This window comes from Bidens hawaiensis, unplaced genomic scaffold (genome assembly GCF_021521415.1).
Source record: "Bidens hawaiensis isolate Kalapana, Puna unplaced genomic scaffold, B.hawaiensis_p1.1 tig00025577_1, whole genome shotgun sequence".
Taxonomy (NCBI): Eukaryota; Viridiplantae; Streptophyta; class Magnoliopsida; order Asterales; family Asteraceae; genus Bidens; species Bidens hawaiensis.
Window position 1 is genome coordinate 109,881 of NW_027505056.1, and position 24,019 is coordinate 133,899.

The window sequence follows — 24,019 nt, forward strand, 5'->3', positions numbered from 1 at the left end:
TAATCGTTGGTTATTGTTTGACAATTTGTTAAATCATCTTGTAATTCTATGGTTAAGCTTTTGTGATAAAAATAATTAAATATTAGTTGTTATTTTTGTTTTATAAATTTTTAAATTATTTTTCTTGAGATCATAGAACCCCCGACTGTTCATAAGATTTTGAAAGTTTCATAAGATCATAGAACCCCTTTTTATCAATAGAATCGATAATAGTGCATTCTTTTTTTTTTTTATATATAAATGTCATATTATAAGATTGCTTAGCATAAAGTATGCTCTCTCACATTATATTTAAGCTACTAAACAACTTACCATATTTTTTTATATTGTTTAAATATAATGGAGTTTTAATTTTTACCAAACAACCTTGTTCCAATACAATTTGTAGTTTTTCATATAGAACTTAGTTTCCTACTATAAGTGTTTCTTTTACATCAAAATTTTATCATTACCTTACACTTTGCAAAGATTTAAATTCACAGTCTCATATTAATTTATAAGGGAGATACAATACCACTAGACCATTGAAAAAGATTTTCAAACCTACTTTTTAAAATGAATTATCTTAATAGACTTGTACAAAATTTTATAGTTGTTAAAAAGTAAACCTCCTAGTTGATCATACTTTTATCGTGGGTTTTCATGATATATTAATGATTCTTTGTTAGATAATCATGAAATGTTGTGGTTTTGTTGTCATACTTACAACGGATGATTATGAAGCCATTCTTACTCAAATTGAAAGCTACCAAATGGTTAGGCAAGAAGCAATTAAGAAAGCTTCAACCATGAAAACGTGCACACTCCACGTGGACCCACTTACATATATTATGCTTTTGATTATGATAATGTGTCAATTCTCATAACTAAATAATGTTACACCTTTTATTCGATAACGAACCAAACATAGTATGATAAGGCGAGAATGCCGTTTCTTTTTTAGTAAAGAAAGTTATTAAAAAATAATATGTTTTATTAGATTCAAAATTGCAAGAAATAAGTTTCACAAAAATGCCATTATTATATTATATATTTCCTTATAAAAATGAGTACGGTTTAATGTACGTAATAGTACTTATGATATTTATAAAACTGTAACATAATAAAACAATGCTAGTTGTAAATGATATAATGTAATTTTATTACACTCGTTATGTGCATTGTGTTGTAGCGTAATTACGTTATGCACGTAATTACCAGACTACCACACCATCGTTTTCATTAACTTTTGTACTTTAATTAATGTTTATCATTTAATTAGAACATCCTTTTATTTCGTGTTAGACATTCTAAAATTTTTAAAATTAGCCGGTGCTTATAGTGTAACCGTTTGAATTAATCTTACGTTATTAACAATGTTAGGCAATTGTCTTTCACTTGGGCATCTATTTCCAACAAAAGAACCTAAAGTAGGATCTTCCCATGATTGAGGTAAGTATCCAACCCGTACTTTTATTTTATCTTTTATCTTAAAAAAAATAATTATATATGGATATGGACCTAAAAACCAAGCATGTTGAATGTTTATAGCAAGTCATGTCACATAAAGCTAGCCGAGAGGATTGGTGGTTCCATATGAATCATAATGGAGAAATTTGTGGATTATATGACATGGGTATATGGCAGGGCTTGAGTTGCTCGTCACAAGTTGTTTAATGTAATTATATATATAACATGCATATACGTAGGATTGTTCAAAGGGTAATATCCGATCCTTTTATCTAACACCTTACTCGAACCATTTACCCTTTTAGGAAGAAACGTAGACCCGGGACCTTACCCTTTAAACAATAAAATGTTCGAGTATAAATAAGGTTTCAAGGGTCCACCCCTTTATCCCTTAAGACAGTAATCACATCTATTTTTCTGTATATACAAGTTGCATATCTCATAAATGATTTTAATATATAAATCCTAAAAAATATACTTTCATTTATTAACACAGTAAATTTAACTTCGAAAGTTTATCAATCATTTGAACTGATGCAAATAATATTTAAATTCACAAATTACATGTAGAGAACAATTCAATGATTCTCATATATATATATATATATATATAGGTATATATATATATATAAATATATATATATATATATATATATATATATATATATATGTTTCTAGGATTGGTGGTTCCATATGAATCATAATGGAGAAATTTGTGGATTATATGATATGGGTATGGGGTAGGGTTTGAGTTGCTTGTCACAAGGTGTTTAATGTAATTATATATATAACATGCATATACGTAGGATTGTTCAAAGGGTAATATCCGACCCTTTTATCTAACACCTTACTCGAACCATTTACCCTTTTAGGAAGAAACGTAGACCCGGGACCTTACCCTTTAAACAATAAAATGTTCGGGTATAAATAAGGTTTCAAGGGTCCACCCCTTTATCCCTTAAGACAGTAATCATATCTATTTTTCTGTATTTACAAGTTGCATATCTCATAAATGATTTTAATATATAAATCCTAAAAAATATACTTTCATTTATTAACACAGTAAATTTAACTTTGAAAGTTTATCAATCATTTGAACTGATGCAAATAATATTTAAATTCACAAATTACAAGTAGAAAACAATTCAATGATTCTCATATATATATATATATATAGGTATATATATATATAAATATATATATGTTTCTAGGATTGGTGGTTTCATATGAATCATAATGGAGAAATTTGTGGATTATATGATATGGGTATATGGTAGGGCTTGAGTTGCTCGTCACAAGGTGTTTAATGTAATTATATATATAACATGCATATACGTAGGATTGTTTAAAGGGTAATATCCGACCCTTTTATCTAACACCTTACTCGAACCATTTACCATTTTAGGAAGAAACGTAGACCCGGGACCTTAACCTTTAAATAATAAAATGTTCGGGTATAAATAAGGTTTCAAGGGTCCACCCCTTTATCCCTTAAGACAGTAATGACATCTATTTTTCTGTATTTACAAGTTGCATATCTCATAAATGATTTTAATATATATATCCTAAAAAAATATACTTTCATTTATTAACACAGTAAATTTAACTTCAAAAGTTTATCAATCATTTGAACTGATGCTAATAATATTTAAATTCACAAATTACATGTAGAGAACAATTCAATGATTCTCATATATATATATATATATATATATATATATATATGTTTCTAGGATTGGTGGTTCCATATGAATCATAATGGAGAAACTTGTGGATTATATGATATGGGTATATGGTAGGGCATGAGTTGCTCGTCACAAGTTGTTTAATGTAATTATATATATAACATGCATATACGTAGGATTGTTCAAAGGGTAATATCCGACCCTTTTATCTAACACCTTACTCGAACCATTTACCCTTTTAGGAAGAAACGTACACCCGGGACCTTACCCTTTAAACAATAAAATGTTCGGGTATAAATAAGGTTTCAAGGGTCCACCCCTTTATCCCTTAAGACAGCAATGACATCTGTATTTAGAAGTTGCATATCTCATAAATGATTTTAATATATAAATTCTAAAAAAATATACTTTCATTTATTAACACAGTAAATTTAACTTCGAAAGTTTATCAATCATTTGAACTGATGCAAATAGTATTTAAATTCACAAATTACATGTAGAGAACAATTCAATAATTCTCATATATATATATAAGTATATATATATATATATATATATATATATATTTGTTTCTAGGATTGGTGGTTCCATATGAATCATAATGGAGAAATTTGTGGATTATATGATATGGGTATATGTTAGGGCTTGAGTTGCTCGTCACAAGGTGTTTAATGTAATTATATATATAACATGCATATACGTAGGATTGTTCAAAGGGTAATATCCGACCCTTTAATTTAACACCTTACTCGAACCATTTACCCTTTTAGGAAGAAACGTAGACCCGAGACCTTACCCTTTAAACAATAAAATGTTCGGGTATAAATAAGGTTTCAAGGGTCCACCCCTTTATCCCTTAAGACAGTAATCACATCTATTTTTCTGTATTTACAAGTTGCATATCTCATAAATGATTTTAATATATAAATCCTAAAAAAAATATACTTTCATTTATTAACACAGTAAATTTAACTTCGAAAGTTTATCAATCATTTGAACTGATGCAAATAATATTTAAATTCACAAATTACATGTAGAGAACAATTCAATGATTCTCATATATGTATATATATATAGGTATATATATATATAAATATATATGTTTCTAGGCATTAGTATGACACTATATTTTTATTTTTCTTAGTAGTTGGAAAATTTCAAATGGATCATATATGAAGTACAAATCTCTCATAAATTTCAGATTAATTGCGAATCTGATGCATATCGATCTAGAACCTAGTAAACTAGTCAAGTGTTTGGAAAAGGGCCGAACCCTTAAAACCATTTTACCCTTTAAGATGAAATTTAAATACCCTTAACTCAACCTATATTATATATTCAGGTCTAATAATTAAGAATCTGTCGCAAGAATAAGAATCCGTAACTAAGCTAGGGTCCAACTGTCATCTTGCTCACCCCTACATATATGCAATATATGTTTCCGTCGCAAGAATAAGAATCCGTAACTAATTAATATTGTTGATGTACATATTGTTGGTTTGCATGATATTCAAATATAGTTTAACTTGTTTTTCATAAATAATCAATAACAACGGTTATCAGGGACTTGTTAGGTCATATGAAAATCGCCCAGGTTTTTTAAGTATTGGTCTCGGTGATTTTAGACTTGCTGAAACATTGTGATAGCTCATCAAACTATACAACTCTTAACAATGATTTAAGTTACCTTGAATCCAATACAAATATCTTGTTCAATGCCTAACTAACTACGAAATTAATCATACTCGAATCTTTATAACAATTCATAATTTCAATCCGAGACAATTATGATTCGAACCAACCTGGTCGTGAACAAGTTAAGTCGATACTTCTGTTTGGACTGGCCGGGTAAACTGATGTCTTATATTAACTATTAAGAGACTTATAATTTTTTTTTATTACTAATTTTTTTTTTCTCATTTGAAATAATTTACTATAAAACGATTACAATAAAGTGGCAGGCAAACGGGCAACAAGTTGCGCCGCAACCCCCTTATAATATGAAGGGCCATAGAAGTATTTCTAGTTCTGAAATTCTGAAGTCACGTAATGATGAATTTCAAAAAGTTAATTATTTTATGTTTTAAACTTGGAATTTTAAAAGGACAGCAATTATACACATATTAATGTTATATAGATTTATTTTAGGTTGATATTTTGTACTTAAATATCATTACTTAACACTTACCTTTATTCTAAATATCTCTATGGCATATATGATCACTTTAATCAATAGTTTTTTTTTTCAAAACTAATATTGCTTGAAAAATAGTTATAAGTAAATTCCATATATGGTCCCTATATATGATTTGAGTGAAGTTATGGATCCAGTCCCTGAAGTTTGAAAAATATGTGGGTATAGGCCTCAACAGGCTCAACTACCTATTTTGCTTTTACAACAATGCAAATAAACAGATATATAGTTACTCCGTATATATTAAACTGATAAAACAAATGCTACATTAGACGTAGCCAAAAGATCGAGAAAGGTATATCTATACTATATATAATACACCAAATAAGGACAAATTAAGACATCAATTTTTAAGTAATTTACAACACTTAAAGCATGAGGTAGATGTGTTAGTAAGGGTAAACATGTCTTTTAAACACAATTCATTCAACTTACAAGTTTGGTCTCTCATCTTTAACCATATTATGTTTTTAGTTTAACTTGTAAACTAACTTCTCACCCATGATTTTTAAACGACTATAGTATTTTCATACGTTAATATTTTTATAAACAAATTGCACCATAAAAACGAACATTTTATTCTCTTTAATTTGGATATGATATTGTTGATTTTTTTTTCATTTTAAATAAATTGATATGTTACGTATGGGTGTTCAGTGTCGGTTTTGATGGTTTTTAAGTTAAACTTGTGAGTCCAACCATTAGTACTGATTTTTTGTCATCCAAAACCAAACTCAAACATTGAAAGTTGAAACCTATTCGTTACTAACGGTCTGGTTCCAGTTTGGTTTCACAGTTTAAACTTTAATAATAAATTTAGTTTAAAATAATTAATAATTTAAATGTACCATCAATTTTAACTAAAAACCAACATAATATGATACTTGAGATAATCATAAATAAAAAATGATATTTTTAACCACATAAATGGTAAATATTAATGGAAGATTTAGGACGTGAAATAATAACAGCAAAGATTACAAAAGTAATCATATTGCAATTAGGTTAATTTAAAGTCTTTTCTGGTTTCATATGGCCGGTTGCCGATATAAACCGCGAACCAACCGTTCACCACGTTTTGAAAAATTTGAAACCGACCAACAAACCGAAAGTAAAAAAGAAAAATAAAAAAGAAGTCAAACCAATGACCGATTTAAATGATTTCAAGGTTTTAACCGAACCATAAACATTTATATTTGTACGTGATTAATGGTTCAAACACCCGCTGCATCGCGCGGGCACCCGTCTAGTTTATATAATAAAAGAACACAAAATAAAATGCAAATTAAAAAAGATGGAAGGCATTTACTTGCAGATCGTTTGATCATGGTAATAATTGGTTTTAATGCACTCCCAAGTTGTGGACCACATAAGTTGGCAAGAATATATATAAGATGCACAAGACCGTGGATACCCCCCCACCTACCCATCTCATATGGTCATCTGAATCACAATCCACAAGACTCGGATGATGTAAGCATGATGTATATGGTGATGATGCAGTTACAACTTTCTGTAGGGTGGTGTGGTTCAACCCACATGTCTTGATGTATGTACTATGTAGCACAAGTACTATTATTAAGATTTAAGATACTGGTGTAGTTTAATTAATTAATGTAGTTAGTTAAATTGGTTAAATATTAAGATTGTAGATGGATGTTTTCCTGAGAATAAGATCGGTATTTAAAGGTTGCCTAGAGGATTAACATGGGAAATCAGTCATCATAACATTTATGAAACATCATGACAGTTAACGCTTGCAATTGCCATTAACCATTGCCATTGCCTCTGCGGTAATAGTAAATTTTGTACCAAAGAGCAAAGTTGATTCTGATCTACAACTTTGGATATGAAGACCAAAGTCAGTTCTAAAAATCCAAATTTAGTTATGGAGATCACTTTTAGTACTTAAGAACAAGGTTAATACTGATAATCCAATTTAAGTGACTTTAAACAACTTTTCCAAGCATTCGCCTGACAAACTTAACGGTACCAAAATACTAAAGTTAGAATAATCTTAATGAATAGAGTATGTGCTTTGCGCCTCCTAACTCTCAATGTATATTCTAACTTCTCAATTGATCTGAAGTAAATTCAATTTACCTAACATAACTTTAATGTTGCTAAAGGTTAGGAATAGTTTGAGAAAATAAAGGAAGGGAGATTGAGATGGTTTGGGCATGTGAAGAGGAGACTGACAATAGCGCCAGTTAGAGTAGTGGAAACCTTCATTGTGGAAGGAAATAAGAGTAGAGGCAGGCCTAAATTGACTTGTGATGAGAGAATTAGATATGACTTGACAGAGTTACACCTCTCTGAGGACATGGTCCACAAAAGATATTCATGGAGACGTAGGATTAAGGTTAACGACTTCTAGGGGAAGGTACCTAGTTAGCTTAGCTTTGTATTTAGGTTATAGTTGGCTAGCTCGACTCCTTGTTGTTTATGTATATATTTTGTTGATGCTGCTTTTTGTTTCTTATGCCATATTCTTAGTAGGTTACAAATCCCTTGCTATTTGGTAGTTTGCTATCTATATATTACTAAGTGTCGTTGTTTGTAGTATGTATATTTACTCTGTTTACCTGTATGTAGCTTTATGAGCCGGGAGTCTCTCTAGAAGCAGCCTCTCTATTCTCACGGATAGAGGAAAGACTTGCCTACTTCACACCCACCCCTGACCCTACCAATAACGTGCTATGTGGCGCTTGATTGATTGAACTTTAATGTTGCTAAAATCATCAATAATATTTTAGTTAGTGAGTATACATGCTATGTTATTTTATCTATTTTCACACTAACTCATCAAATTTGAAAGAATCACTAAACAATTTTTTTTATTCATTTGGACGGGGAATAACACCCTACAACATGCAAATATGAATGGATTAAAACGTACCCAAAAAATAAAAAATAAAAAAAATAAAATTAGTAGGGTGTTTATAAACCGCTAAATTCGAATTTAACACTAGTGACTCATTGCTTTTGAACTTGGCCAATACTGTTAAAATTTGAGCAAGCGAATCAAGAACACAAACACGAGATTTGATCAACAAACGATTGACTCTTTTATTAAGAAAACGACAAAAGAGAAAAACTTAATAATTACTAATACAATGAACGTAGGGTATATATAAACCCACGATTCTAATCATATATTAACTCAAATACACAATTTGAATCCATAACAAATAGGATTAAATAAAATAAGACTAACTTATCTTATAATAATAAACCAATTATTATATTATATATTTTACGAAATATTAGGAGCCTTCAATCTGATTTGGTGTTAGACACGTTTAACACTCCCTCTCAACACCAAACTTCTTCTAACCGTGACACACACGAAGTAGCTCGACTCGAAACAACCCGCGACTCAACACAGCAGGTCATGTCTTCCGACATCGGCTCAAATGTTGAATTCCAACGCTCCCTCTAAATTCATTGTTCCTTTAAGGTCTCTCACAACCCGCAACATTCGTATATATTTGGACTTGATTCTTGGACTCATCACACGCCTTCACATGAAGTTGCATCTTGGTTCGTTACTCCTAAATCTACATAAGATCTAGGACATATTCAACTCACCTCCAAACAGCCTTATCGCATGCCTTGATCATCTTCGTCGCTCTCCTATGAACACACAGTTCGTACTTGCCAATTCAGCCCCGATATCACACTTGGTCTTACCTAAAGTGATATCCCATTTATGGTTATAAAAGGTAGCCCAAAACCACTACTATTTGGTATCGTTTGACCACTGGTTTCAGCCTAGTAATACCTCCCATGCAGCTTCCAAACACCTCAATTTGCTGCAACTCCGTACGCCATGATCTAGTCCCGAAACCGGACCCGAACGTATGATGTTGCTGTCCCGTTTGGACAGCCCAATAATGTTATCACTCGGGACTTTTGGGTCATCAATCCGACCCACTAAACTACTTGGCACACAGAGATTTAATTATCCCCACATACGACGATCTAACCATCCCGACACACGGTCATGGCACGTCATTACTGTCTGAGATATGAAGATTTAACCATCCCGACACATAGTGACAGCACATCATCACTGAAACATTCAATGTGATGAACACAGAAACTAAGTTGACACACAACCTCGTTGTACTTTGTTATACTGGCGGACCCGAAACATTTTGTAACTGCCTCACCGTAACTTGTTCGCCACTTAACCTGGACCTGGACACCTTCTTTCGCAAACTTACTGTGATCGAAACACGCCTTGTTCGACCGGAAACTTACCGCAACTGAGACCTGGACACACCTTTGTTTGATCGTAGACACACCTTTGTTTGATCGTACCGCAATCAGAACCAAACACACATTCGTTCGATCGGAAACTTAAAGCGATTGAAACCTGATACACCTTTGTTCGAAACCTTGATAGTGGACACACATTCCTTCGATCAGTTTCTTGGTTTTAAACTAACTAAAATAACTGAATCGGGCTTTCTTCGACTTCGATCGGTTCAATTTCTAACCCGACAAACAGGTCGCAACTCCTTAACCATCGGAACCCCGGACGCACCTTAAATCATAAACGTACTCACCTCGATCAGAACCGGAATACACCTTTATTCGATCGGAAATTTACCACAATCGAAACACGGACACACCTTCGATTGGAAACTTTCTGGTGGTCAGTTCCGTTCTGAAAATTCGAACTCCTCGCTGTGATTTTCCTCTTGGCTCGAAAGAGTGTCCAACACAATAAAACATAATCACAAACCGGGTTAAACCTCCGCTTCTAATCAATCAGACCCTCAACATAGGGCTGTTCAAAAAGCTCACGGCTCGAAGCTCGCTCGAAAAAAGCTCGGAGAAAGCTCGCTCGAAATCGGCTCGATTGTTAACGAGCCGAGCCTAGCTCGACTCGATTTCTAAACGAGCCGAGCCTGAGCTAGCCCCGGCTCGACTCGAGCTCGCTCGATAGGCTCGCTCGATTGGCTCGAACTATTTTTTTAATTTATTATATATATATATACATACATGCATATAATTATCGAGCCCAATTATTTTAACACATGGGTTTTCCTTTAATCCAGCCCAATTTCTTTTCTCACTCCATAGTTCATATTCATAATTTCATATACTGAGTAACTGAGAGATGAGACTCCATAGTTCACACACTCAATAATCAGTATACGTTCTATTTTCCACCCTAACCCTAGCCACTCATTTTCACCTCCGCCATTGGCCGTCGCTCATAGATAATACTTCTCTGCTTAATTTTGTATTTGTTTTGGTTTAGACTTGTTGAACATATTTTGTTTTCGATGGTGTTATTAGACGTATTTATTTAGTTTGTATTTGGTTGGTGTTGATCTTAACGTCATATTTATTTAGTTTAGCTTGATGGTTGCATATAATTTTTATTATTACAGGTAAACTCAAGCCAAATCGAGCCGAACCAAGCCGGCCCGATTTAAAACCGAGCCGAGCTTGAGCTCAAATTTTTAGCTCGATTAAGAGCTCGGGCTCGGCTCGATTAAAACCGAGCCGAGCTTGAGCTCAAATTTTTAGCTCGATTAAGAGCTCAAGCTTGAGCCGATCCAGCTCAATTGATTATCGAGCCGATCCAGCTTGAGCTTGCCTTGGCTCGGGCTCGCCTCGGCTCGTGAACAAGCCTACCTCAACATGGTAGTTTCCCATGCAAGCCCATTATAATTGGCTTTCTAATTTCTCAAGAAAAACACCATGCATCAACGAATGATGAAACCCCATGCGCAGCCAAGGTTTTTTTTTCTTTTCAATTTCATGCAAATAAATTACATCAATTCACAGGTGGACTTGAATTATTTTCCACCGATCCCACTTGAATAACAGTTAGTCAACAAATTCCCAAAATTCAAGGAGATGTTTGTCTTCAAATTGCATCAAAAAATCACAGCAACTAAGCCGTCAATCACCACCGGTTATCTCTTGTAAAACATCCACGGACATACGAACATCCCTGTCGTCCCAAACGGAACTCTCGCACGACAACGGACGAAAAAACACCGCACCGGTCTCTGTCTACTACTGTTAAGTCCTCTGGTTGCGACATAAGCCAGTCTTTCACGTGTGCCCTCCACTGACGGACACACTCGCCGGTGGAGGATGCCCCGATCTTCAAAACGCTTCCCGATACGAGCCCTTGGCTCTGATACCACTTGTTAAACTTTGAGAAAGCGAATCAAGAACACAAACACGAGATTTGATCAACAAACGATCGACTCTTTTATTAAGAAAACGACAAACGAGAAAAACTTAATAATTACTAATACAATGAACGTAAGGTATATATAAACCCACGATTCTAATCCTATACTAACTCAAATACATAATTTGAATTCAAAATAAATAGAATTAAATAAAATAAGACTAACTTATCTTATAATAATAAACCAATTATTATATTATATATTTTACGAAATATTAGGAGCCTTCAATCTGATTTAGTGTTGGACACGTTTAACAAATACCTCTTTCATGAATCATGTTCCCAAATGGAACTCCTTTAACTTGTTTTATCAAAATAACCCGTCACTCCATCTTCTCACCCTCATATCTCCCTTTCACCTCTAAAATAAACTTCAATGAATTCCAAGGAGATCCCCACCGGTTTGACTCGATTCCATCAAGAATTCGACCAGCAAAGGACTTCCCAATCTCACCTACGCAAGAGTTGGACTTGCAGCAGTACTCCTCCGTTTTCAGCCATTTTGAGGTATCGAAGTTTTATATAATTTACTATAAAACGATTACAATAAAGTGGCAGGCAAACGGGCAACAAGTTGCGCCGCAACCCCCTTTTGAACAGCAAAGCCAATCCTGCTAAAAACGAAGCTTTGGGACCTAGAAGCTGAAGAGGTTCCGTGTACGACGCGCTGAACCCTACTCAAAAATTTCACAGCCTCTGGAGCCAGAAAACCAAAAATTTGAGGTATCTAATTAACTCAAAATCTTTCGATTCTTTTTCCTATATCCTTGGAATTCTATTGTGTTCATCTTGGCAGATATCGACACAAAGAAGACTCAGAAGGTACCTCACATCAGCCTCAAACTCAAAGTGGCGACGAAACTCCAGAAACATTCGCGGTACAAAAAGATACAACTTCATGAACACACGAAACCATAGAGTTTCACACCCCATGACCAAAGCCGTACTATCCACCTCAAAAACCCGATTTTTTCATATGCAACCCAAGTTTCATAAACTGAAGTTTGGTATAACTAAATAAAGTTTTGATATCTAAATACAGTAAATAAGAAGTTCTAAAAAACTTTTGTTATGGCTAACAAACCGTGGCTAACCCTAACCCACAAGGCAAAGTCGTAAGTTGTCCTCCACACAGGTTAACCGGCTCAAAAAGACTGTGATCATAGACCGCGTGAAGCCCATAGACTTTCACAACTTCCAGAAGTTACACTATCTCTTGAAGCCCAGCATGAACTCATATTAATGAGCCACAAAAGATGGTGGAGGTCAAACCACATCGTGACCCGATTTGTGCATAAACCGATAAACGACCCTAGAACCTTAAACCGAACCTGTAAATAGTTATAATTAAACAAATGTCTTCATATGCTATAAGTGGTTAAAATGGAGAAAATGACCGGCCTGTTATGTTCTGGAAATAATAAAATACAAGTTTCATATATAAGCGAACCCATGAAAATCAAACCTTAACACTTAACGTAAAATGACAAATAATTTTTGTGTTACCAAGTTTGGTGAAATAAATAGAATAGAATTGAAGAAACACAGATCCTTTTCAGGTAGACGATCTAACGTTGTGCGCCTTCCTAAGTGCAGTGGCAGGGGCACACAACGCAGTGGTGGGGAGACGGTTGCGTTTCCGATAGACGCCGCCGCCGCAAGAGACGCCGTGGATGATGATGACGATGTCGTCGAGGTCTCTGCCGTTCCCTTTGGGGTTCCGGTGTCGTCGTCGGTTTCATTGCTTAAAGCACTCGGTGTGAGTGCCAGCGTGGCGTCTTCCCCAACCACCTCCGCCCAGGTTTCTATTGGCTTCTCCTCTCCGACATATTCACAGCCTGTGGTTGTTGTGTCTGCGCTAACCACATCGGTTGCCACTCCCATTTTGGTGGCGACTGATGTGTTTTCTGCAGCTGCAGCTTCTGGAACCGTTGTGGATACGAGTTTCGTATCTACCGGTCCATCTTCTTCCTCCTCAGCGGGTGGGGCGTTCACTGTTCCACACCATTTGGGTCCCACCCCTATGATTAATGAAGATGATGAAGAAGTCTTCCGCGCCGTCAAGAAACCTCGTCTTGGCGGTTTTGTCAAGCGTGGTCTTGTTAAATCGTCAGGTATATGTTTTTCTACTCTTTCTTTTGATTGAACTTAGACATTCTCTGAAATCATTTGTTTATTTCAGGTTTGATGGCGATTTCTTCATCGACTATTTCTCCTGCAACTTCTGACGTTACATCTTCTCTGGCGTCTCTTTTTGCCAGTTTGCCGATGATGACAAGTGTTGGCAGCTTGTCGGAGGCTGGGCCAACTGTACAGATGCTGAGTTTGCCAATGATGGCAGGTGCGGTTGGCCCGTCTGAGGCCGAGACCATTGTGACGACTGTTCATGCTTCAACTGGGTCAATTCCAGTTGTCTCGCTGCCGGCGTCGTCTGTGTAACCAATGAAGGCGATTGTGGACGAATCGCCTAAGGTTAGTCTTGAATCAGCGGGTCTCGCTGTCGCTGATTTTTTGAAATCAAGACAGTCCTCACCGGATAAGACTTTAATTCTTGATGGTGATGAGGCTGTGTCGTTGCCTCCTTTTCTCCTTGGTGCGACGGTGCAGGGTAAATTTTTCGAAATCCCAGGCAGTAGCAGGGGCGGGTTCAGCGGATGTTTGAGTAGGGGTGTACTGGATGTGGATATGGACCCCCGCGACTCCATGGAGGCGAGCCAAGTTTTCCGCCCCCGCTGGAAGGTTAATTGTGGGGCCAATTTTGAGGATCCGCTACCTGTTCCGAGTTTTTGGAGCATGCTGTTCCTCCCGGTGAGCGCATTGCTCGTAAGATCCAGCCCCGAGGCACTTTGTACTCCGATGCTGCTTTTCACCAAGTCCAGGCCTTCTCTTGTTTTGCGGAGTTGCTGCGCGAAAACCGTGCCCTTCATGAGGACAAAATCGATGCCGGTGTTCGAATGAGAGAGATGGAGCAGTTGGTGAAAGAAGCCGAGGCCGGCGCCTAGAAAGCGGGTAAAGAATCGGCTGATCATCGCCAAGCTTTAAGAGATGTTGAAGCGAAATTGGCTAAGGCTGAGGCAGACCTGGCGGAGTCTGCCCGCGACCGCGCTGCCCGCTATAAGGAGTTTGAGGTTGCGTGCAAGAAGTCAAACGTTGATCTTGCGGACGCACGCAGCCGTGTTGTTGCTGCCAAGGAGGCTTCCGCTCGACTCGAGAGTGAAAACGCTGACCTTTGCAAGCGTATTGAAGAGTTGGAGACGGAAGCCGCGGTGAGGAAGGCGGATGCTGGTAAGTTGGCTGATACGCTGGCTTCTAATGAGGAGGCCATTAAGGTTTTGACCTCTAAGCTTGCTGCCACCGCTGCCGACCGCGAATGGTTGCTGAAGCATGCTATTTGCAAGGTATTAACTTTTTTCGTTGCTCTCCCCCCTTATTATTATATTTTTTTATTTACTCTGATGATGTTTTCCTTTGTTTAGGTTGCTCAACGCATCATTAGTGATGATGATATAACGCGCTGCGTTGGAGCCCTTGTCAATGCTTTTCAACAGCTTGGTCATAAGGCTGGTTCTCATGATGGTATTGCGCATTTGCGCAACAACCTTCCACTTCAGGCCTATGCCCTTCACACCATTGACGTGGAAAAGGAGTATCTGCTGCTGAGACAGACTATGATTCCCTCACATTTCCTATTCTTTCTGAAGTTACTCAGTATGCCAAGGAAGAGAATGGCGTGCAGCTGTTGAGGAATTTGCTTGAGCCTTCGCAGGCTGGTCCTTCCACCGCTCCTGCTGGCGATCAAGAGGATATTTCGGTCGCTGACTCTGGAAGGAGTGTCAACGATGTAGATTAGGCCTTTTCTTTTGTGTTCTTTTTCTGTATTTCTCCTGTTTTTCTTTTTTGTGTGTGGGCGTAAGCGCTCGCTTGTAAATTTTTGCTTATAAATGAGAAGGTTTGTTTTGTGAAATGCAGAGTATCGTTTCCATTCATATTTGACCCTTGGCCTGTTTTTACAATTGGAATCGATTTACATACAAAATCTTCGAAATTGTGCTGCGTTCCATGTTCTAGGAATCGCTGAACCATCGAGGTGCATCAAAGTGTAGGCGCATTTTCCCAATACTTCCTTGATCTGGTATAGGCCTTCCCAAGATGGCGCTAGCTTGCCTTGCGGTTGTGCTCTTGATGCCTTGTTGTTGCGAAGGATGTAATCTCCGATGTTGAACTCACATATTTTCACTTTAACGTTGTAATACTTTTTTAGTTGGCGTTTGTAATTTTGTTCTCTTATTGCCGCCAACTCTCGACGCTCTTCAAGAAGCATTAGGTCTAACTTCCTTTCTGTGCCGTTGTCTTTCGGTATTGTGATTCTTGGCGATGGGACGCCAACTTCGGCGGGGATCATTGCTTCTGTACCATAAGTTAGGCTGAACGGCGTTTCCGCGTTGCTTGTGTTTTTGTGTGTTCTTATGGCCCATAGTACGTGAGGTAGCTGATCGACCCATCTGGATTTGTGGTTTGCTAATCTTTTCTTGATTCCGCCAACGATTGTTCTGTTGGCGCGTTCTACTTCGCCATTCCCTTGTGGATGAGCAACAGAAGTGAATGTCTGCATAACATTGAGCTCTTTCAACCATTTTTAGATATGTTGGTCAGCGAATTGTGTTCCGTTGTCACTGACTAAGCTCATGGGTAATCCAAACCGACAAATTATAAACTCCCAGATAAACTTCTTGATGCTCGTTGCGTTGATTGTTGCCACCGGCTTTGCTTCGACCCACTTTGTGAAGTAATCGATCGCTACGATCAAAAATTTCACTCGGCCTGGCGCCTTTGGAAATGGTCCAGTTATATCAATTGCTCATTTCTGAAATAGCCAAGAAGCTGTTACCGGTATCATGGCGTTTTTCGGACGCAGGGTGTTTGGTGCATGGCGTTGACAAGCACTGCATTTTCTCAATTCTTTCTCGGCGTCAACATGCATGCCTGGCCAATAGTATCCCGTGTTCATGATTTTTGCCACCACCATTCTCTGACCTGCGTGTATGCCACACATTCCTTCATGGATTTTCTCTGAGCAGATAATTTGCGTCTTGCGGGTCTACGCATCTGAGAAGTGGACCCAAGTATGATCGCCTATACAGGATATCTCCTTGGATTGTGTAATTCAACGCTTTATGGCGGATCTTCCGCGCATCTACTTTCTTTTCTGGCAAGATACCTCTCGCGAGGTAGTTGATGATTGGTGTTATCCAACTGTTTTCTGTTTCTGAGCAGACGAGAATTTCTCTGTTCATTATTGAAGGTGTTGCCAGGACTTCGATGCGGACATCTTTTGCAAGGTGTTCAAATCCAACGGATGCGAGTTTGCTTAGGGCGTCAGCTTGATTGTTCTCGCTTCTATTGATGTGTTTCACCTTGCATGTGGCAAAAGTTGCCGTTAGCGCCTTAGCTTGCGCCAGGTATGATGCCATCCTGTTGTCCTTCGCGTCGTATAATCCTTCAATTTGGTTTGCCACTAACATGGAATCCACATGTGCTTCCAAATGGCGGGCCCCTAGTTTTTTAGCGATTCTCAACCCTGCCAACAATGCTTCGTACTCCGCATCATTGTTTGTGCTTTTGAATTCTAGGCGTAATGCGTACGTAAAATGTTGCCCTTCTGGGTTGGTTATGTTTAGGCCTGCTCCCGCGCCTTCGTCGTTGGAGGCTCCGTCTGTGAACATCTTCCAGACTTCGTCTTGCTTTTGATCCACGGGGGCTTCGATTTCTTTTTTACATTCTTCTTCTTTTTCTTGAGGGATTTCTGCGATGAAATCAGCCAAAACCTGGCCTTTTATTGCTGGCCTTGGTTTGAACTCAATGGCATATTCTCCCAATTCTATCGAAAGTTGGTGAGAACATGTATTGGGTGGCCTTGGAAGTATCTTCTTAAACGTCGCGCTGTCTGGACCAAGGATAAGACTAACTTTTCCAATGTGGAGTATCTTGTTTTTGCATCTGCCATAGTTCGGCTTATGTAATAAATGGGCGTTTGAATGCCATTCCTTTCCACCATTAAGACTGCGCTGACTGTTTTTTCTGATGCTTCTAAGTATACTACTAATGGTTCTCCAGCTTTGGGCGCTGTGAGCGTTGGCAGCACTTCCAGGCTGATTTCTTGGAACGCTTTTTCCGCTTCTTCCGTCCATCGGAACTGAGACTTCTTGAGGCAATTTCTCAAGGTTGAGACGAACAGGAATGACTTTTCAGCGTGACTAGACAAAAACCTATTCAATGCAACTAACCGGCCATTGAGTGTTTGCACTTGTTTAACTGATTTTGGCGATGGCATTTTTCGCACGGCTTCCAATTTTTCTGGATTGGCTTTGAAGCCACCATTCGTTACGATTACTCCTAGGAATTTTCCCTCTTCCATGCCGAAGGAACATTTCCCTGGGTAGAGTTTCATGCTTATTGACCTTAGAGTGTTGAAGGTTTCCTCTATATCTTTTAACATGGTTTCTTCTGTCTTGATTTTAATGACGAGATCGTCCATGTAAACTTCCAAATTCCTCCCAATTTGATGTTTAAACTCTTTGTCCATTAACCTTTGGTACGTAGACCCGGCATTCTTGAGGCCAAATGGCATCATTTTGTAACAATATGTTCCGCTGTTTGTTCTGAACGCTGTTTTGTCTTGGTTTTTTGTCGTCATGTGGATTTGATGGTACCCCTTGTAGGCATCTAAAAATCACTTGAACTGAAGGGTACCAGTGCGTCAACTTTAAGGTCAATTTCTGGCAAAGGGTAGAAATCTTTCGGGCACGCCTTATTCAGGTCCTTGAAATTGATACACATGCGCCATTGGCCATTCGCCTTGGGTACCATTACCGGGTTCGCTGCCCAAGTTTGGTACTGAATTACTCTGATTATACCTGCATCGATCAGTTGCTGGACCTGCTTATCACAGGCTTTTGCCTGTTCTGGCCCCATCTTTCTTTGCTTTTGTACGACCGGGATGAAATTTGGGTTAACTTTTAACTCATGTTCCGCCTTGCTTCTTGGGACTCCCGTCATATCTGCTGGCATCCAGGCGAAGACATCGATGTTTTTGAGTAATAAGGTTTTGAGCGCCGCGCGTGCTCCTTCTGAGATGTTTGGGCAAATAGTTATGCTTTGCTCTGGGAATCTCTTGTTGAGCACCCACTTTTCCGCTTCTTTGATCTTGTTCGTTTTTTGCACTTTTGGCGCTTTTCTTTCCACCATGTTGCATTCTTTGTTGGCGTGGATCATCGCTATCCCGGTCGGGGTTGGTACTCCGACTATCCCATGTGCTGTTGACGGGGTGGCGTTGAAGTCACAAATGGCTTCTCTTCCCAAGATTATTTCATATTGTGGGTGAGAAGTTTCCATTACTAGGAAATCCACCTCATCTGTTCGGGAGTGGAGCCCATCGCTTAGCTCGACTGGGAATGTCAGCTGTCCTAGCGGGTATGCGATACTCTGGTTGAATCCCGTGATTGGGGCGTTAACTGCTGTCAACCGGCGTTTGTCTCCTTCGTCTACCAGGTCGAAACACTGGCGGTACATGATATTGGACGTTGCCCCTGTGTCGATAAAGAAGCGCGGCGTTCTGTAATTACCAAAAACGGCTGTAATTACTAAAGGTGCCCTTTTGTTCGCCTCTCCTCTGACTCTTGGAAAGATAACTTGTTATTCCTTTCATGGCGCCCATTTTGTCCTCATTTTCTTGTTCTGAACGTTGCTCGAGATCATGTTAGCGTGTAGGTCTTTGATCTTCTTTTCTGGTCTTCCGCTATCTTTTGGAGGTGGGCGTCATTACTTTCCTCGTATGTTTCTCACAAGGTGATCCAGTTTGCCATTTTTGACACATTCTTCGATCGGGTCCTTCAAGTTGATACACTGATTTTTCGTGTGGCCATGTTGCTCATGAAAGTTGCAATAACTTTTCATGTCTGTGCCCGGCCCCTGTTTAACTGGTGTCGGCTTCTTCAGTTGGATCCCTTCGTTGTACATTATATGGGCTGGGCTTCTTGTCAGCGGGGTCCATCTGGATCCATTTGTTTGGGGCGTACTTGATTGACCTTTTTGTCTTGCTCTGGATGGATCAAATGTGGACTCTCTTTCGCTGTTCAACCTTGACCATACGAAGGACATTCTTTTGCCCTGGCGGGCCCTATTAATGTCGTTCCTGGCATCGTTCTTTGCCAGTTCTTTTCCCAAACTTTTTTCCATTCGCGCGTATCTCTTGGTCGCGGTCATAACATCGTCCCATCTCTGCGGCATGCCATCTCTACCTGTAAGATTCCGTATGAGGTCGTCGCATTTTACGTTTTGGCGAAAGGCTGCCTGCAGAAGTTCTTCGCTTACGCCACCGATGTTCAGGCCTTCTTGGTTGAATGTAGTGATGAAGTCTTCAAGCGTTTCATTATCTTTTCTGATGACGTTCAGAATATCTGCTGGGTCACTGATGTGTCGTCGTTGCTGGCTAAACTGTTGAGTGAACTTTTTTGCTAGGTCTTACCAGCTTGTGATTTGATTATCCGGTAATCTTTCGAACCATGCTCTAGTGGCTCCTACTAGGGTTAGCGTGAAGATATGGCACCATAACGGCATGGTCCATCCTGATACTAACCCCGCCGCCGTGAAGGTTTGTAAGTGATCATCTGGATCTGAGATACCATCATATTGACCCACCGTTGGCGGGATTTTGGGATTTTCTGGTAGTTCAGCTTCGGCTATTCTTGCCACGAACTTTGATTTTCCCGTCGATGTTGTTGGCCGGTATGGTTTGGAAAAATCTACCGTCGCTTCTAGATGGTACTTTACTAATTTTCTGGCCTCTGGTCCTTTCCAGCTCTCTTCATAGTCAGGGTCGTCTAGGCGTGAGTCTGCCTTTTGGTTCGACCTATGAGATTTCTCTCCTGCTTTGCTGTTCTGCTTAGCAGGAGTCGTTTTGGCGAATGGTGTTTTCGCCCGAGCCGGTGTTGAGTTTTCTTCAGATTCTTCTTCCTCGTTGCTACTAGAATCTGTATCAAACAATGATCTAGGTTTTACAACGGATGTCATTTTTTCTTGTACTTTGTCTCTCAACTTTTGTTGCTCAGCCTCGAGCCATGCCATGATGTCTGGCGGCATAGCTGTTTTTGAACGCGCTTTTGTTTGCTTTTTATCTGTCATTGTAGGGTGAACGGTGGAGGCGTTAAGGAGACCTCCGTCCATATTTTCTACGTCCAGGTTTTCGATGTTTCCTTCTAGGTTGGTTTTTTGACCAAACTCCTTCAGTGTAGTCTTGCCACTCATCTGAGCAAAGAACGGAGTGAGTTACTGTTCTAGCTATATGCACGGATGACGCCAATGAAGAAACACAGATCCACCCCTCAAGGTCTAACACGTTAGTCCGAGGGTAATGGTTAAGTATTCTACACGATGGGTTATAAAACCTTCTTGGGGCAGACAAGTGTATCCTGCAAAATAGAACACCGTGAGCTCGTTACGAGGAATTGGGGGGGGGGATTCTCTCATAACTACCCTCCGGCGTGAGAATCAGTATTTGATAATACGAGAGGGTATAATTTGATAGTGATAGTGAGAGTGAATATATGCTTTACCATTTGGAGGTTTACTGGTATTTATAGCCGGTGGCGAGAGAGTGTGACCAACCACGTTGTCAGGTTCTCCACCAATAATATTCCCCACTCGTGCGGTCGTGGTGGTTGGTGGAAGTTAGTGGGCATCATGGCCTTTTGACAAGGATTTGATTGTACTGTTTGTACCATCTTTTATGTGTTGTCCAATCCCCATTTGTTTGGTGTTCCCTATGTGGGTTACCATCTTTTTGTCCCATGCTGGTGGGACCTTTGTATTACCATTCCCGAGATGTCAGGAAAAGCTATATTGGACTTCACTCTTCGCGCCATGCACTACGCCTTGCGTTAGTGGCTTCCTGGCACCTAGTGTTCCGCCCGGCGTATGCAATTAGTGTCATACTTAGCCAAATGATGGGTTTCATACCCTACCTCTACAAGAATAATCTTGAAATATAAAGACATAAAGTTACAACTTACAACAAGCTCGTGTTGTGTCACACCTTAATTATTCTATAGAAGGTGCTATATTATATCAACAAGTGTTAAACGTTATTTTCACGTAAACCTACAAACTATATTTAGGAGGATATTTTTGTAGAGAATAGAATTTAAGCGTTTCAAAACATTAGACTAAATGTGTAGTGTGACGATTTTGGACAAAAGTCGCCCCAACGTTGCCCTCCACACCGCCCCTGACGATTTTGGGGCAACCTTTTGGTGAGGGGGGAGGAGACATATACATGTCTCCATTCAACTTGGAAATCTAATATTGTTATATTATTATTGGGGTCATTTTGAATTACAAATCACTACACCCTAAAATGAAAATCGATCTCTAGCTGCTGATATGACGTCACGTGTTAAAAATCGTCCTTAATACGGCCCTTTCGCTGCGTATGGCCTTATAGTTGAAATAAAATATAACTGATATATATGTTTATTTAACAGATCCAGTGACTTGTTAATTTAGTATCCGACCGTAGACTGCCGGTAGGCCACACCCTTCAAACAGCAACCTTGTAAATGAAAACTCATCACACCCTCTCCTACTTCTCTCTCATCACAATACTTACATCTCACGTCAGTCTCTCTCTCCAACGCAACACTCTCTCTATATATAATGCCCACATCCAAATCCTTCCATTACTCCATTTCCCAACCCCACATCACACACAACCACTTCAACATCTTAATCCTATTCTTGTTGATTTTAATCAGCCTATCCACTTAATCATACATATATACTTATTCCTTTTGCATTATTATAACATGGGTGACAATAACAATGTCAATCTCCCACCCGGTTTTCGCTTCTGTCCTACCGACGAAGAACTTATTGTTCACTTCCTTCAACGCAAGGCCTCTCTCTTACCGTACCACCCCGATATCATCCCTGATCTTGATCTCTATCCTTATGATCCTTGGGACTTGGATGGTACTTTTTAGCTTTAATCATGTTTCACATCAATACTATTTTTAAACGACTTAGTTTTGCTATTTATAAAGCGCTAGCAGCGCAACTTGTTGTATGTTTGCCTTATTACGATGTAAACATTGCTTTTTTAATGAATGAAAATATTGAACATTGCTTTTATCTACATTAAGAATATTTTTAACATGCATGCATTATTTAAGATATAATATACTCATAGACATAGTTTTTGTTTGTTCGTAGGAAAAGCTTTGGCGGAAGGAAGAAAGTGGTATTATTACAGCAGGAGGACGCAAGATCGAATAACAACGAGCGGGTATTGGAAGTCATGGGCATGTGATGAACAAATTATAAGTTCTAGTAGTAACAAACGAATCGGTGTGAAGAAATATTATGTGTTTCATATTGGTGAAGCTCCTGTAGGTGTTAAAACTAACTGGATAATGGAGGAATTTAAACTCTCTAATAATGCTAGTTCATCTTGCAGTAGTAGTAGCAATGGTAGATCCAAAAGAAGAGGCAGCTCCAAATTAGTAAGTCATATTTACTTTTGGATCACTAATGTTGTGATTATATTTTAATAATGATTTTATATTTTAATACATTGAAATAAACATTTATTTAAAACATAAACATCTATTTTTTTTGAATAGCTAAAGTTATATTTCCACCTGTTATACTCCATGTGCATGTGAGACTATAACTCACAACCATTTGCTTGTAAGTCAAATATTTTGTCACTAGACTAAGCTAGTGGTAAACATAACATCTTTATACATTTATGTGATATTAATTCTAAATGTATTTAAACAATAATGAACAATTTTAGAAATTTGAAGTGGATAGTTAAGTAAATATGGTAAAAACCGATATATCCCATGGTTGAAGATTTTTGACTGCGTGTTCTCTTTTTTTTTTTCTCTCATGTTTTTGACGTTTAAATTTCTAACTTTCAGGATTCTAGCAAGTGGGTCATATGTCGAGTGTTCGAGCATAATTGTGACAACGACGACAATGATGATGAGACAGAGCTTTCATGTTTGGACGAAGTTTTCTTATCGTTGGACGATTTCGATGATATTAGTTTTCCAAATTAAGGTACAGAAAGAAAGATAGTAATCAAGGGACCCGCAAGAGCTAAAAGACTAATGTAGTTGGCTCAATTAATGTCAACTTAATAATATGTATTTATCCAGGACAATATTACTTCTTATGTTATCACCAAATGACTTGCATTATGAATTTGTAGTTAAAATACAAAATGAGTTTCAATTGGGTTTCACACACAAGTTTAAAATATATTCCAACATGTCAAAATCTGCGTATGTTGGTCAACACCTAGTCAGCCACTGACTTTGTAAAAGATCCCCGTGTGGAATAGTATGACAAAGTGCATAAAGGTTTCTTACTCACTATAATGGTGTTCTAACTTGTTTATTAAGT

General features: G+C 38.3%; 3 protein-coding genes across 3 annotated transcripts; 1 reads left to right on the forward strand and 2 right to left on the reverse strand.

The window, feature by feature from the left end:
* Positions 1–16,611: 16,611 nt before the first annotated feature.
* On the reverse strand, positions 16,612–17,277 carry LOC143610296 (uncharacterized). The gene has a single exon (XM_077084817.1). It carries the CDS (start codon positions 17,275–17,277, stop codon positions 16,612–16,614), a length of 666 nt encoding a protein of 221 aa, XP_076940932.1.
* A 1,000-nt stretch (positions 17,278–18,277) lies between these two features.
* Positions 18,278–19,123, reverse strand: LOC143610297 (uncharacterized). The gene has a single exon (XM_077084818.1). The coding sequence runs from the start codon at positions 19,121–19,123 to the stop codon at positions 18,278–18,280; it is 846 nt and encodes a 281-aa protein (XP_076940933.1).
* Positions 19,124–22,061: 2,938 nt separating this feature from the next.
* On the forward strand, positions 22,062–23,673 carry LOC143610293 (NAC domain-containing protein 104-like). Its single transcript, XM_077084813.1, has 3 exons — positions 22,062–22,579; positions 22,820–23,109; positions 23,533–23,673. The coding sequence occupies exons 1-3, from the start codon at positions 22,168–22,170 to the stop codon at positions 23,671–23,673; spliced, it is 843 nt and encodes a 280-aa protein (XP_076940928.1). The 5' UTR covers positions 22,062–22,167.
* Positions 23,674–24,019: the final 346 nt, after the last annotated feature.